General features: G+C 35.4%; 1 protein-coding gene across 6 annotated transcripts in view; it reads right to left on the bottom strand.

The window, feature by feature from the left end:
- Col9a1 (collagen type IX alpha 1 chain) overlaps window positions 1-16,955 on the bottom strand; it is a 120,266-nt gene that overhangs the window by 28,829 nt on the left and 74,482 nt on the right. For all 6 annotated transcript variants that reach the window (XM_078019803.1, XM_078019805.1, XM_078019804.1 and 3 more), the window contains 10 exons: window positions 14,515-14,568; window positions 13,501-13,554; window positions 10,627-10,680; window positions 9,229-9,282; window positions 9,037-9,090; window positions 8,852-8,905; window positions 8,362-8,415; window positions 7,303-7,347; window positions 6,030-6,083; window positions 5,888-5,941 (listed from right to left, as the gene is read on the bottom strand). In XM_078019803.1, the coding sequence (XP_077875929.1) occupies window positions 5,888-5,941; window positions 6,030-6,083; window positions 7,303-7,347; window positions 8,362-8,415; window positions 8,852-8,905; window positions 9,037-9,090; window positions 9,229-9,282; window positions 10,627-10,680; window positions 13,501-13,554; window positions 14,515-14,568 (531 nt within the window). The remainder of the gene's footprint in view (window positions 1-5,887; window positions 5,942-6,029; window positions 6,084-7,302; window positions 7,348-8,361; window positions 8,416-8,851; window positions 8,906-9,036; window positions 9,091-9,228; window positions 9,283-10,626; window positions 10,681-13,500; window positions 13,555-14,514; window positions 14,569-16,955) is intronic.

Genomic DNA, 16,955 nt, shown 5'->3' with positions numbered 1-16,955 from the left:
AGATAACCCCACTCTCAGGAATGGGCACTGGAGGCTGACAGGGGAATGGCTAGTCTTCACCGTGGCTGATATTTACAAACCTATGACAAGAGCTCTGGTTAGAAAGCTAGTGTAATGGAGAACTAATAGTCCAGCTATTAGGAGGCTGAGGTGGGAAGATCTCCTGAGCCCAGGAGTTCCAGACCATCCTGAGAAAAATAGCAAGACTGTGTCTCAAAAAAATAGATAAATGAGAGAGAGAGAAAGAGAAAGAGAGAGAGAGAGAGATTAATTTCCTGTTCGTAACAAAAGACTCAAAAGGAGCCAGAATAAAGGCAAACTTCTATCATTAGAAATGAGAGACCATAACAAAGGACTCCATGTTTCTTTTGGATGCTCTGTTTTCATGTACATCTCTCACAAGTTCAGGCACATCTGCCAATTCATCCTATTTAAGATACTAATCAAGGTTTTTAAAAAGATGCAAACCCACTATCCCAACTATAACTGAGTCCCTGAGTTCTTCAGCAAGACATTGCACTGGATGTTCTTCTCCATTCCATCCTCCATGTCCTATGGTTATCTGGCCCTCTCTGCTCCTGATTCTGGGTCTGGGGTAAGACCTAGGAATCTGTTTGGGTTTATGTTGTTTGACAAATTGTCAAAAGTTGCGTCATAATTTGGCAAGTAAACCACAACTATAAAACATGCTGCAGAGGCATGAAGGGGCTGCCGAGGCATGAAGAGTGAGGAGATGAAGTTATGAATGTGATCCCAATTGCGACATTTAAAACAGGCTTTTCCAGACATCAGCTCATAATTTCAGGCAAGTAACTTAACTTCTTTGTGCCTAAGCTTCCTCATCTATAAAACGGAATAAAAGCAGTATCTGCCTCATAGGGGTTTTGTGAGAACTGAATAAGATACATAAATGATTTAAAGCAATGCCTGGCTCATTACCAGCCCTCTAGAAGTGTTAAGTTATTATTGTTATCCCAGTCAATTGCTAAAGAAATCACACAAAAAGTTTTTTTAACAAAACGTTTAACTAAGTTTTCTTTGCCTTTCAAACCTTCTTAATCTCTGTTATTATTTGGATGTGAGATGTCCCCTAAAAGCTCACATGTGAGACAATGCAAGAAGGTTCCAAGGAGAAATGATTGGGTTGTAAGAGTCTTAACCTAGTCAGTGATTTAACCCCCCACAGGGATTAACTGAGTGGTAACTAAAGTGGTAGGGTGTGGCTGGAGGAGGTGGGAATTGGGGTGTGGCTTTGGGTATATATTTGTGTCTGGAGAGTGCTTCTTGATCACCATGATGTAAGCTGCTTCCCTTTGCCACAGTCTCCCTCCATGATGTTCAGCCTCACCTTAAGCCCTGAGAAATGGAGCCAGCCTTCTCTGAACTAAGGCCTCTGAACCATGAATCCTCAAATAAACTCTTCCTCCTCTATAATTGTGCTGGTCAGGTCCTTTAGTCACAGAACCAAGAAAGGCTAACTCTTTAAAAGCAGGGGGTTTTTTTGCTTGAAAAAACTGTCTCTAGTCTTCATGTCTCTGGTGTCTGTCAACATCACTGATCACCAAGCAGGCACCTTCTTCATAAACAAGCATTGGGTGCTACTTTTCCTAAATACAGACAAATAATTCAAGCTGGAGGCTCCACTTTTGAAATGGAACTATTAGACATTTGAAAGATCACACGAAAATCAGAAATTTTAATTATACTTATGTTACCAGAATTATTTCTAAAAATAATGGATTTTATTCCATCACATTCTAACTTGTAATGACTGTCACATTTGCTGAATTACCCAAAATGCTAACTAGCTGCAGAATGAATACTATCTTTAGTACCTCACCAATTTTAGAAGTGAAAAATCATAAATCACTACACTTAGCCAATTCTATACACTAAGTGCCTCTCTCTGGCAAAAAGGATGCTGATGAGCCCAGAAGATCAATCATGATTTCTTTACTCTGTTGCTTTTGCAAATCCATTTTCATATTAACATTGGAACATCATGTTAGTTCTACTGCAATAATAACTTTTATGTTTGTTATCAAAGATAACTTCAAAAATGATTTTAAAATGATAACTTTAAAAGTGATAATTTTATAACAGTATACAATTTTTATTTCTCTTCTAGTTAAGGTTTAAATATTCCCTCACACTGTCTAAAATCTAAACATCACACACAACATCAGTTTCACAAATTATTGCCAAAGCTTAGGTGGGATGAAGGGTTGGCAGCTCAGATCATTCAACAACATACCAGACAGGGACCTCTGTGTTTAAGGATATTGTGTTGTGGTTGGAGTGAAGGACTTGAAGAGAAATGCAACAGGTTTCTATACTCTTAGAGTATATGGTCTTCAGAAAGCTGATCACTGCTCACCCCAATCAGAACCATGAGAGCAAACAATCCACCTAGCAAAGCACAGGCAAGTTCTGAGAAGCCGGATAGACGGACACGGGCTAAGAACCACTGGAAAATAGAACTGGATCAGAGGCCAGGCTACTCTGAGCCAGGAAACTCAGATCAAGTATAAACCATGAGTGGTAAGATGGAGAAAGTCAGAGCATGATCCAAGTGGCAGATAGAATTGCTTATATAAAATCACTGGAGGGGGCAAATTTTTTAAATAATACTTTTTGCCGTGAATTAGCAAAGGTTGATGGATATATCACTTAATTTCAAAGACTCACTCCTAGGAAACACTAGAAATATGTTCTCTTTCTACTTGATTTGAGGGTTGCAGGAAAAAAACTGACCAAATTTGTGAAGCATAGTAGAAAATGCGTGAACTTCTGTGCAAAACTAAGCTCGGTGACGTAAAATGAGACAACATACGCACTGTCAGTAAGATTTGGTGTTAAAACATTGGTCCAGAACTATAATATTTATAACTTATTGCGACATTTTTCTGAAAAATTTATAGCAGGTGAGAAGTCAATTATTACCAATGAAAGCAGCATAGCAGGATTTATTATATCTTCGATTCAATTCATTTCAAGAAATATTTATTGAGTACTAGCTTAAGGCAGGCCCTGAGTAAAGAGATGTAGAGAAGACAAAGGTGAATTACACATGCCTCTGCCTTCCTGCTGTCACCTCAATGTGAGGAACAAAGTGGTAAAGGGTTATAGAGTTTAGGATAAAAAGAGATCACTTCTATCTGGGCAGTAAAGCATTAACTGATTGAATTAATGTTTAGATTACATCTAAGTGGGCACCTGGATTGTTGAGTCAGGAAAATGGAGAAGAAATCCATCTAAATATAAAATCTGACACAAAGGAAAATAGGCAGGCTAAGTAGTATGGAGAGTATCTGGAAATTTGCATGTAATTCAGCCCAACCTGACACAGGATCTGAACCAGACTGCAATGAGAATTAGGGGCTGGGTGGTGGCTCAGTGGCAGAGCACTTGCCTAGTATGTGTGAGGCACTGGATTCGACCCTCAGCACCATATATCAATAAATAAAATAAAGATCTATTGACAACTAAAAACAATTTTAAAAATGAGAATTAAAACTAAGAAGTTATTAGACACTAAGACTTCAGACTTTCTCTTTTGGTCAGTAGCAATCCATTGAAGATTTTTCTTTTTAAATATTTTTTTTAGCTGGTGATAGATCTTTATTTTATTCATTTATTTATATGTGGTGCTGAGAATCGAACTGTGCCTCACACATGTCAAGCAAGCACTCTACCAATAAACCACAATCCCAGCCCACCACTGAAGATTTTTAAGTAGAAAAAGAAGTGATGATGGAACCTGTACTTTGGAAAGCTAACATGGTAGTGTGTAGAGACCGAGCACCATCATTTCCCAGGGCCTTTGGAAGTATGTTCAGTACTATAGTTTGTTCTGATGGCTGTGGAGATGTTCCTAATATTCTACAGAGGAGGCCATGGATTCAAAATGCCCTGCAATTTACAGGAGTCTTGAAGAAAAGAAGCAACCCAGAGTACCAACAGTACCCTATTAGAAGCACTAGTAATAGAGGAAAGACTGGAGCTGAGAAATCAAATCAGAAGACAATTGTAATGATCCAAGCAATAGGTAATGACCTGAGCCAGTGTTGTGAAAATGGAAGTAGAAAGCAGAGTAGAAGATATCTTGAGAAGAAGACAAAGTCAACAGGTCCAACTGAAGATGGGAAATGTGATGGATGAACAATGCTAAAACTTAGAGCCTCAGGGACAGGAAATAATGGCAAGAACTTAGACTCTTACAGAAATTCAAAAGGCAAAACCTGAAACTCAGTCCCCAAACCAATTAGCACATCTTCCTTGATCCATCTCACTTCACATAAGGAAATCAACTACCCTAATCCTCATCTGATGCTTTACTTCTAGTTTTTCATTGCTTTATATGTCCCATGGCAACCAGCTAAGCATTCTCTACTGCATGTGGCTTTTTGTGGTCAATGCATGGTCCTGATATACTCAGGGGGCTTGGTCAGTGTTTCTTATACTACACACAGCTTTCTGCTCAATATAGTGAATAATTGATGTAATAGTAAACTTTCTCAAAGTCCTAATGTTCCCACACTGTGCAATCTCCCCACACTAGTCATGTAACATATTGTTTTAGAAATGTGACCTGGTTATAACCTCAGTGCCTTTACAGTTTATTTATGGAAAGCATTTTATTAGAAAACCACAAGTTCTAAGTAAAAGAGAAGAAAACTAGAATTGAGCAAGCAAGGAGCATAATTAGGAGTAGAAGCTGGTTTCTTTGGCCACAGAGAAACTTTAAGAAACTACTTGGTAGATGTCAGTTGATAAACATCTTTAAGCAGTGGAAAATTCCCACTCTCATGCCACATGACAGCTGGAAACATTCATTCCTTTCAAGCATGAAGTCTTCATTCAACGTATTTAAGAAATGCTTTAAAAGAAGTAGCAATGATATTTAGAAATATTTCTGTGTTCTCACTTGGAATTTTTTGTTGTGTTTATCTAGAAGACTGAAAGTAAAAAGTATAACTAAAGACCAGAGAGCATTTTTTAAAATCAAATTTAAGTTCATGATGTTTTATGTTCTAAACATTCTCTCTGTAAGGGTTAAATTGTGTATAGTGAGGAAATACTGTATCTGCTGTAAAACAGACAAGTTTATAGACTTTCACATAAGTCTGGCAGATTTTCAAAAAGTTAAACATAGTTACCATCTGACCCAATAATTCTACTCCTAGATGTGTACACAAGAGAAATTAAAACATATGTCCACAAAAAAAAATTGTAGACAAATGTTCATAGCAGCATTACTCATAATGGCCAAACATTTATTCAGCAATAAAAAGGAATGAAGTACCAATACATGCCACAGCATAGATGAACATAGAAATATAATGCCAAGTGAGAAAAGACAAGCATTTTTTTAAATGTCATATATTTTATGGATCCATATACATGAAATATCCAGAATTGGTGAAGCTATAAAGACAGAAAATAGATTCCTGGTTGCATAGAGCTGAAGAGTTGGAAGGAAATGCTGAATGACTAAATGGGTACAGGATGTCTTTCTTAAGTGAAAAATTTTCTGAAATTGATTGTTGTGATGCTTGCACAACTCTGAATATGCTAAAAAGCAATAAATTATATTGATTAAATGGGTGAATTACATAGTATATGAATTGTGCCTTGATAAAGTTCTTTAACAGCACTAAAATATTTCCTTCAACATGGGATGAGAGCAGAAACAATCATCATGCCTCTGTTAAATGCCTCATTTTTTTTCCATTTTCTGAAAAGAAATACTGCCTATCAAAGTAGCATTCCCATTTCATCATTCATCTAGACTACCATGTGCTCAAACACCAGAGGGCAATTGTGCATGGATGAACAAATGGCAGAGCCCAGCAGGGAACTAGAGAAGCCCCTGCAGAATACTCACAGGAAGGCCCCGGGGCCCTCGAGGTCCCACCTCTCCTGGAGGACCCTGTTGGCCCTGTTAAGAGAAAGACAGAGAAAAAAAAAATCAACAACTCCTGATAACACTAGGATATAACTGACAGAAAAGTCAAAAGGCTTCTTACCGGTTTGCCCGAATTTCCCAATTGACCAGGCTTCCCTGGAGCACCTGTGTTTCCCTAAAGATGAAATGCAACATTCAGAGAAATTCCAACTATAAGTAAGCCTAATCATCAATCTGCCTCACCCAGACAGGAATTGCTTATATTTTAATAGCCTTAATCTCACAATTTCACACTGAGAATTCAGGAGGATGCAGAATGCAGATTTAGTACCAACCATGTATTTAAGGTCACATGTCAACAAATGAAAGGTCTTTAGCCTTCATTGAAAGGAATCCCTTCAATGCAAGGATTTTCTTTTGTCACAATATTAATTATATATGTACTACCTTTACCATTTTTACCTCCAATACATTTCTTTGATCCCTTTTAGCTCACATCAGCACTATTGAAATTTTTGAGAATCAAGTCAACATGAGGAAACAAGGGGATGTGCTGTTAGTAAAGCTCTGTCAGCAAGCTTCAGGGAAAGATACATGTCTGCAAAGACCAACTCTATCATCAATCTCTCATAGCCTGCCTGTTAGGGACCACCTCTGCTTAAGATGCTGTGGACCACTATGATTGAAGATCTGTACTCACATGCTCTAACAATGACCAATTTCTATATCATTCATGCTTTATCTATTTTCTTCTAAAGCAAAGCTATCACTTTAGTTTTTGCTTTCACCAATTGTGTTTTGTTTTGTTTGTTTTGTGGTTGTTTTTCTTTTGCAATGCTGGGTATCAAATCCAGGGCCTTGCACATGCTTGGCAAGCACTCTACCACTGAGCTATATCTAATTGGATGCACATTAATTATGCATAGAATATAAAAACAAGTTGACCAATATGTGAACAAGTGCCTAATATCTTTTTGGTTTAAGCTAAATTATCTTAATAACATTCATGGGTATATTTTCAGTATTTCACAATATTAATTATAGGTCTTTACCATTTCCACCTCCAACACACTTTTTTGAGCCCTTTTACTTCATGCTGATGCTATTAAAAATTTTAAGAATCAAGTCAACATAGCTTCTTTTTTTTAAGTAGTAAGGAACAATTAAGTTTTCCCTGTTTCATCCTGACAAAGGATGACATTTTTATGAAGAAAATCTAACCAACTCTCTGCAACTGGGGAAAAGATTAGCATTCCAAGTCTTAGAGCTTTTACTTTTTAATTTTTCCTTGGGGTTAAATATGAAATAAAAGGCAGTTAAAATATTAAAAGTTATAAGAAAAAATGTTAATAAAAAAATAAAGAAAATATTAATTTAAAAGTTTAATCTTTTACCTTTTCACCAGCAACACCCTTTGCACCAGGAATTCCAGGTACACCCTAAAAGAATGCACAAGGAATTTGGGTTTAATCACTTCATCTGAGAATCTGTGAGCTGCCAAGTCCACTGTACACTGCTGAGAGACTGTATAAGGGAGATGCTACTTGGTTCCCAATCTCTGGACAGTTTTAGAACTACCCACAGTGTACAGGACCTTACTTTACTGAATCTTGTGTGTAAGATTGAAGACTCTGAAAGCAAACCCTGCTCTAAAGGATGAACCTCCAAACTAGAATTGGGTACCATTTTCAGGTCAACAGGAGTTCTTATGAGCAGGACATCTGCTATAGGGAAATAACATGGTTCTATGTACAGAATAAAACAAGAACCTATTGAAAATTCTGGGCTTTACAGTAAGAGAGAGAGAGAGAGAAAGAGAGAGAGAGAGAGGAAGCCAAAGGATGCTAGGCTAAGATTTGGTGTTACCAGGAGTCCTAATAACCTCAGATTATTTCAAAAGTATCAGATGTCCTAACATTGGGGCTAGTCCTTGATATTATCAAATAACCTTTATTAATTTGAAAGATTTGCCTTCAAAGAGTCAAGAATACATGAATACACTCCATATAAATTTCCAATCACATTGATTTGGTGAAACATCAATTTGAATGCTTCAAAATGGGACATATCCAAAAACAATAACTTGTCTCTCAGAGAATCCACTCAACCTCTTATGACTCAACCCTGCTAACAAAAAGTCAAGACTGGTTAAAGGTAGGATGACACACATGGCACTGGCCCAGAGCTCAGGATTAGTGCAATGATGTAAGGAAGACAGCAAACTTAACAGAGAAGAGGGAATCCAAAACATAAATTAAAGCTTTCTACTTATAGTTATTAGAGAATACCAGCTAATCAGGGAAATAAAAATACAAAAGTATAAAACTAAAAATATTAAAGTAAAACATCATCTTTTCCTCAGAACTCATCAAATTCCATAACATGTCTCTCCCTCCACATTTATACATTTAAAGTGGATAAACTAACAAGTATTTAAAGAATCAAATACTTACTGGTAGCCCCTGCAATCCTGCATCACCAGGAGGTCCAGGTTTCCCTGGTTCACCCTGCAGCAGGCGGAGGGGGGGAACCAAACATTTAATCACTTTGAACCTATATGAACTGCTATATTATTTTTAAGAAAGAGTAAGATTTTTTAAGTAAAAGGATTATTCCCACAGCTGACCTAATGTGGACTTTTACAATTCAACAAGAGGGTATCAAGGTAGAATACGGGACATAAACTCAATCAAAACAATATCCCTCAGTCTTCTACCATCAGTGGGACAATTTTCCTGTGTTCTTAAAAGCAAGCAAATAAGTATACTGTTCTAATAAGAATTTTCTCTTTGACACATGATTAAAAAATTAAAAGGAGGAAAAAAATAAAAAAAAACCAAGCTGGCTAAATAAATCTCCTGGTGATGTTGTAATGGAAATACTGTGCTCAATTGGTCAGGCCAGAAACAGCCCCATTCATGAGTGACTGAATCACATAGCTACCTTTGTTCCTGGCATTCCAGGTATCCCGTCTCGGCCATCCACACCTGGCAAGCCCTAAAGACACACAAAGAAATACTCTGTTGGAAAAAGCCACATTCTTTGTCCCTACATTATTTTCTAAAATTTTACTAAAAGTTAATAATCACTGAAAAAAATGTGCCTGATGACTAGAGCTCTAGACATACCGTGTCTCCTTTGGGTCCAGGGGGTCCGGGAATTCCTCTAGGACCTTGAGCCCCCTGTAGGGCAGGACAGGAAGCATAAACAAGACATGGACAATAATCACAATATTTAGGACATGTCAAACAGATAAGCAAAATCAGCAGATGGCACTGAAAAGCAGGATGCTCGTAGTATAAAGACTAATTTGGACTCACTCTATCTCCCTTGGGGCCTGCTTCACCAGGAGGTCCTCGCTGTCCTTGATCACCCTGTACAAAAATTAAATTTTCTTAACACAAGCAAAAATTACTTATTGATGGATCTGTTAAAATTAAAAAGCATCATCCACATTATCTACCTATTGCTCTTTCACTACAATGGCTTTGATCTATAATGGATGCCTAGCTCAAGAAATCTTTTTATAAAAAATAATATAACCTTAAAATTGATATTGACATAGGCATAATTGAGACTTGCATGTCCTTTTTTTTCATTTTCCATGTGTAATTGTCCTATGCTATTTGGATATATATATAAAATAAATTAAGTTCCATACTATAGGTAACGGTATCTGTAACTACATCTACATAACTCGTTGACTGCTATGGTGGCTGAGGGTTGGGTTAGTTGCTAATATTTTCTCCATGTTATGTAATTCCCCACTCAGCAATAGTGGTTTCTGTCAAAATTATCCAACTAATGTTAATATATGGTATAGGCAATAAGTGAGAGGATGCGTCTCCTTAAAATTCAGCTTTTTTTTTTTTTAGTTGCTTCACTACTTCAAAATCTTGAATAGCTCCCTGTTACTGTTGATTGTTTATATTGGCATCAAATATTCTCCATAAGGTGGTTTTACCTTACCTATTCAATCTCATTCTTTCCATACACGTCTCTGCCCTAGGCAGTGACAGCCTCTATGATAACCCATGAATTCCATGCCACCAACTGTGCCCTCCTATACTTTGCTGCCTTTCCCACCTAGAATGGCTTGTCTTCTTACATGGACTATCTCTATCAGATGTTCTAGCACTTAATCTTGAAGTTGTTCACTGTGTTACATCCTGTCTTTTCCCCTAGACCAAAGGACCTTGAGAGTCATAAATTCTATTTGATTCACATCTTTTCTACTTTTTATATGGTGTAAGTGACTAATGGATGGCTTTTTTTTGTCTGTTTACCTCCAAAAACATGCTTGAGGCAGAATACAATAATGAGAAATGTACATATTAAAGCCAACTATGGAATAATAAGATTATAAACCATAGAAAAGGAAAAAGATAACTACCCAGGAACTAGAAATAAGATTATTACTGTGAATCTAAGCATGACAACCAAAGCAAACAACAACAACAAAAAACAGCAAACATAAATATTTAACTTATTGATTTATTCCATAAGAAAAAACATGAAATCAGAGGAACACCCTTCTGTAGCTTAAAAAAGTCAGGCTCATTTTAATTATAATTTTTAAATAAATATAAAACTATTACTCATTTTTATCTTAATTATATAAGATACTTGCATATATCTCTCTATATATAGCAAAAAACATTACTACTAAAATAAAAAAAAAATCTATGGTTAGGTTTTGTAAAAAGAAAACCACTTACAGGTGCACCAGGCAGACCCTGAGGCCCAGGCTCTCCATCTAAGCCCCGAGCACCCTGAAAAAAACAAGATGAAGAAATAAAATTAAGATCAGTTATGTATGTTAAGGGCATATCCATCTTTCTAAAGAAATATAATAGCCAGTTTAAAAGGAAGTTTTTATGCCTGAAATGCAGAGGGAATCTGAGGAGTACTTTATGAGAAGCTTCAGATATGAAAACACAGTTTTTTACATCTACTCATCATAAGAATTTAAACTCAATGTTTGATATACTTCTGGATATTTTAAGCTAACACTGCATTCTCAGCTGCTGACATGAATTAATAACACTATCACTTGTTCACACAACTTGACAATTCTATTGGAAAGAGGTTTGGCCATCACCCTTCTGGGTTCTCAAAAATGCCTGTGGGAATTCATTAATGATGAAGGCCACAGAGCCACCCTACAACTAGAGGACTCTGGTGCCACAGCTGAGAGAGGAACTTACAACACTCTGAATCACCCCAAGATCTGAAATAAAAAGTCAAGCCATATGATTCAGAAGAATGAATTGTTGAAAAGACCTGAGCATCTCTTCTCCCATTCAGAATTGATATTAGGTTCAGTTTATGTTAAGTAACCAATCTATTTCCTCAAGGACAGATCCACCCTACCAAGAGATGGCATTGGAATTAGCCAGAGCCTTATAAATCTAATTATCTGAAAATGATCTCTGACTTGGCTACGTATTGTACAGATCATGCCCTTATTTTCATTAGAAGAATCAAAATGTGACTTTAAAACAAAAATACATTGTTTTGGTGTTCTCCACTTATGCTCCTTGACAAAATACAAACTGTCTTTAAATTTTGTCCTCATCTACACAGCAAATAAGAAAGCATAAGGGACAACTCTGAAAAGACAGCCTCCTAATGAACCAGGTTGAGATGAGATGATAAAATAAATGAAAAGCAGTCAGAGTACTGGATAGATGTCAGGCCAAGAAAGCCAGGTGGACAGCATCTGCAGTAAGAATTAAAACTTAGGAAACCTTTGATAGGAGGTTCAGACATAGGTAGAATCAAAGAAAAAAACACAACAAAAGCAGAGGGACCAGAGAGCCTTGCAATTCTTTGATCCCTAAAAACTAGAACAGAGCAGAGGCATTCTACATTCACTGGGGAAGAAAGAATTTGGAAGACCCGAGGAAAACCTTGAATTCATCATTCACTTTGCATTATGAGAACAGAGACCAGCTTTGCATTATAGAAATGGCTTTGATGCATCTCTCTCTCTCTCTTTCTGTCTTTCTCTCCCCCAACTCCTCACTGCTGTTCAGCGTGAGCTCAGACCTAAACTGCTGTTACTAGGTAACCAGTCCATGTCTGAGTTCAAAAGAAGAGCTTTAAAAAAAAAGAAGAAGAAGGTGAAAAAAGCAATTTGACAGAAATCAAGGAAAATGAGAAATTTTTTAAATATCAAATAGGAAATGTTTCAAATAAAGAGAAGATCATGAACAGTAATTGCCTTCAAAGCAAGGGTCATGTATCTTAGGGGATGATTTAAATTCAGAAAAAGTGAAGGATTAGCTATCAGAAGCATCAAAAATAATCAGTTTTATTACTTATTAAAAAAAGAAATGCACACAAAGTGTTACTTAAGGTGATATGAATATAAAAATATACAAGACTCCATTTTTTTTTAATTCACTGTTTTTAGGGAAGAAATAGACCAGAGGAGAGGAAAAAAGAAAGCAGGTAAAAAATACTTGGAAGAGATAAAGAGGATTTAAAAACTAAAAAAAAAAAAAAAAGTAAACAAGCCAGACTTAATTCACAAAAATGTGCATCTCTTTAAAAAAAAATTAAGATTTGATTTCATTTATTGAGCATAAATAATGCGCAACTTGTTGTTATTTAAGTTTAGATAAAAAGCTTTGTATCACTGTGTCAAACTGACACAGATTAGCTGTGGTGGCTCTGAAGAGAATGAGGCCAGGGTGAGAAGTGGAGGTAGGCAGACGCCTTTTAACATTCTGTGACCTACAAACTGGCTTTTCTAACACACTTTCTAAGAAGCAATAACTTTTAAACACACACACCAATAGAAACTTTGAGAGAGTTTTTGTCTACAGGTTTCTGTTGTTTTTCCTTGTAATATTACTCAACCAAGTATTCCCTGTTCTCCATCCTTCACACACAGGCCTTGTAGTCTCAACATCCTTCTGATGCCACCTCCTTCCTGGGTCCTCTGGTTCCCCTATCTGCATTCCCTCATTCCACCCGCCTTGAGATTTCTATCTTGCTTGCTACACAGTTAGCTATTTGTGTTTGTCTCTCACAATAAGCAGCCAACTTAATGAGACCTTATTCCTCTTCAAATTTTCCTAACAGTTTGCAGAACACCTTTCTATGGAAGTGCTAGGAAAATTCGATTTCTGAGACTAGGCTAAGGGCAGTTGTTGTACTCTGGCCACAGGTGAATCACCCCTGTCTAGGGCAGAGCTGAGTGTGCAAGTAGGCCAAGAATGTCCCTAAAGGCCTGGGAGATAGCCTGCCTTCTTTTGCCTCTCCCTTCCTGCCTTCTCCTGTCTTTGCCTTGTTTGAGCAGAAGCACCCCAACCACTGGGCCAGTGTTATCATTGCTAGTTACTGATACTAAAACAGAAAGAAAATAGAGCAACCCTACTTACTCTAAATGACCCAAGACTATTTAAAATATATAATAGAGTTGATCTCCATGTCCATGGGTTCTGCATCTGAATTCAACCAATTGTGGATCCAAAAAAAAAAAAAAAAATGGTGTTGCTGAAGATAAGAAGTTGCTTTAAAATGACTCAAATTCTAACAATTTAGTATATTTTTATATTATAGCATTATCATCATCATCTTACTTTTTCTCCTTTGTCCCCAACTGTACCAGTGATGCCTCTCAAACCTTGTGCTCCCTGGAAATGTAAAAGATAATAATGAATTAGTTAAGGCATATGTTTTTTAAGCTTGCCACAGAAAATGATCCAGAAGAAGGATGTTATCATAACCAATGGTGGTGCCTCAGCTCCTCTTTGACACTGGCTATGCCTTAGCTATACTTTGGAAATAATGAAAAAAATTATTATTTCCATAAATGTTACTCATTTTGACATGAAAAAGGTGTAACAATTTTATTTTCATATAGTACAAAAGTAACATAAATTCTGATTTAACAAACATTTTAAATTAAAGTATGCTGATGCCCAATTACCTTGCATATTACTGCAGTAATCTGCCAAAGCACAAGGGACTAACTTTTTATTTAAAAAAAAACATGATTATGAGCAACTAATAATGTTCTAATTAAAATGGTTACATGCTGGAATGAGCTACATTGATCCAATGCATTATTTAGCTACTGCATATTCAGAGTATACAAAATTTTCTCTTTATATCATGTAATGGTGCTTTAGAATACAAAATATATGTCAACCTCTTGTGTTCAGTATTTGCTTTCAGATTGCCTGGACCTGGAGTCTATTAAATATATGTATGTAATTATATATAGAATCTTTTTTGTTTAAAAAGGTGCTTGAATGTACAATGGGAACTCTTTCTTATTCTGAAAACATGATTCTCTCTCAAAGCTGGACTGGTGAGAAAATAGAGAACATCATGTTAATATAAAGTTATTGATCCAAATAATAAGTATAAAATATTTCAAGAGTCATTTTAAAAATATTTGCATAGCCAGGCTGGGGTTTTGGCTCAGTGGTAGAGCACTCACCTAACATGTATGAGGCACTGGGTTCAATCCTCAGCACTACATAAAAATAAATAAATAAAATAAAGGTATCATGTCCATCTACAACTAAAAAAAAAATTTTAAAAGATATTTGTATAGCCTAGTCAAATATTTTTTAAAAATACTTTACTGGAGGTCCTTGAGCTCCAACTTCTCCCAGTTCTCCCTGGTCGCCTTCTTCACCCTAAAAACCAACGGAGAAAAGCACAATAAATATGTCTAGAAAATGAACACAGAAATGTGCTAATCTAGTGAGAACATTTTATATTCATTTGGCACCTATACTATGCTTTCTTAATTACTTTTCATCTATGATTCATATCAACTATGGAATACTCAGAAAATCCAGAGAAGTATACAAATAAAGTCACCCAAATCACACCATTCAACTATAAATACTAGTAACATTTTAGATGCTGTACTTTCAAAGTTTTTCTAGAAGGAGGGGAGAAGGGAAAGAAAATGTGTGTGTTCATGTTTGAGAGAAAGAGTTGGGAGTGTTATTGGGAATATGCAGTAACATTGTATAAACATTTCCATAAGCTGTTGGATATTTTAATTATGGCTTACATTTTAGCTTTTCTTATTACCACTTTCATACCATACACAATTTGACGGGATTTAAATCAGTCTTTTCTTTCATGGTTCATACCTTGGATTTCACTCATAGAAAAGCCTTTTCCACCTCCAAATTAAATAAATATTCATCTGTACTTTTTTTTTTTTTAGTAACTCTTCTATAGTTTAATTTCTGGCACAGAATTTAAAGGTCACTGATTCCAATATCATTTCTTGAATAGTAGATCCTCTCCACAAGAATTGGAAATTTATCTTTAACATGTATAAATCATTAGGCTCTAGGTTTCCTATTCTATCCCACTGATCTGCTTATGATGTTGCCAACATGAAAACATTTTAATTATTGTAATACATTTTGTAATACATTTTCATCTCAGGGAGAATTCCTTTGCCTTTTTAGAGTTATTCTTACTTTTCAGATTTTCTGAAATGTTTACCCTTCTAGAGCAATGTTAAAATAATTGGACAGATATTCCCAAAAATACTACTAGTTTTCTATCAGGACTACATTAAATCTTTCTCTCCCAGAAGTTAGTGTATCTCTCTATTTAGTCAAATGTTTTTTTCTTTTTATCTTCACAAACAAAGTTTTACTCTTTTCTTCAAATTAAGCTTCCATATGAAAGTATTTGGACTATCTGGTTGCTATTGCCAATGAGACCATCTTCCAACACATTTTCTAACTAATTATTATTTTGTCATCTTGTTATTATAACCTCTGATATACTTTAATATGTTAGAAGATTCAAAAAGAGATCTGATTCCTCTTACAGAAATATTATTTTATAAAAAAAATTACTTTCCCTCTAGGAGGGTTTATTTTTTTTAATCCATATATAGTCCTACATTTTTTGTGGTAATAGATATCTTAAATTGTGAAATTAGTGATGAGAAAAATTATTTATAACATGTACATAATATCAGACTTAAGTCCATTACTATTATTTCTTTATTACATATTTCAATTCCCTCATTTTCTTACTCCATCAACTATAACTTACATTTAAAGATTTTTCACAAAAAATAAGGCCATAACAAAATATTTAACAGCAGTATTAATATAGAACATTTAGGCACATTGGTCAAAGAGCTACATTATGCCTAAATAATTTAACTTGATTTTTAATGCATTATAGAGGTCTTATACCTTAGTTTCAGTCTTATATTTATATTCAGATTGTATTCCATTAGAACATATGATTGACAGTGGAAAGAAGCAGTCCAATTAAAAAGCTAGTGAATTAAGTAGTCCATGGAGTGAATAATCATCACATGTGCATAGTTAAATGCTACTTGTTTTTCCCTACAAATTTATAAAGCCAGCTGCAAAAGCAACAATTATTAATAGGTCCTCTGTATTTTTTCCTTAGTAGGATATAAATCATTTCCCATAGATTCTCCATAAACCTTAAGCAATATGTTTGCATTCAATATTTTACCTTTGAATGAAAAGCACATACCTTATCCATAACGACAAATTTAAAATGAAAAATTTTTAAATTTGTTATCATTTATTACTTATTATCATTTTACTAAGAGGTTTTGAATGACTGATGATCTGCTGCATGATCTTGCCAGTACCATATCTTAATTAGTGAAGTTTCACTATTCATTCCTATACTCATAAACAATTTTAAAAGTCTTCATTAACTAACTTGCATAAAAAATTCAAGGCAAAATTTGAATCTGAATACAAACTTCAGGCCTCCAGAATCTCTATCATTCCAGGTCATCTGTTAGAAATCTCTTTCAGAGCTCATTCATCAACAAGCTATTGTCATGTCATTTTCTTACATAACTTTTTAAAGACATCACTTATAGTTTAAAATGACATAAAAATGTGGAATAAATGAAAAGAATTTTTAATAACGTTCAATGAAAATTTTTGGCAATTACTTAACACAGCAAAAAGCGTGCAAGTTTTCCACTGAAGCCCAAACCAGATTTGAGAGTCCAAATAACTAACTTGTACAGTTACCAAAAATACTAGTT

Source organism: Ictidomys tridecemlineatus, chromosome 8 (assembly GCF_052094955.1).
Source record: "Ictidomys tridecemlineatus isolate mIctTri1 chromosome 8, mIctTri1.hap1, whole genome shotgun sequence".
Classification (NCBI taxonomy): domain Eukaryota; kingdom Metazoa; phylum Chordata; class Mammalia; order Rodentia; family Sciuridae; genus Ictidomys; species Ictidomys tridecemlineatus.
This window is presented reverse-complemented; position numbering and strand designations above follow the sequence as displayed.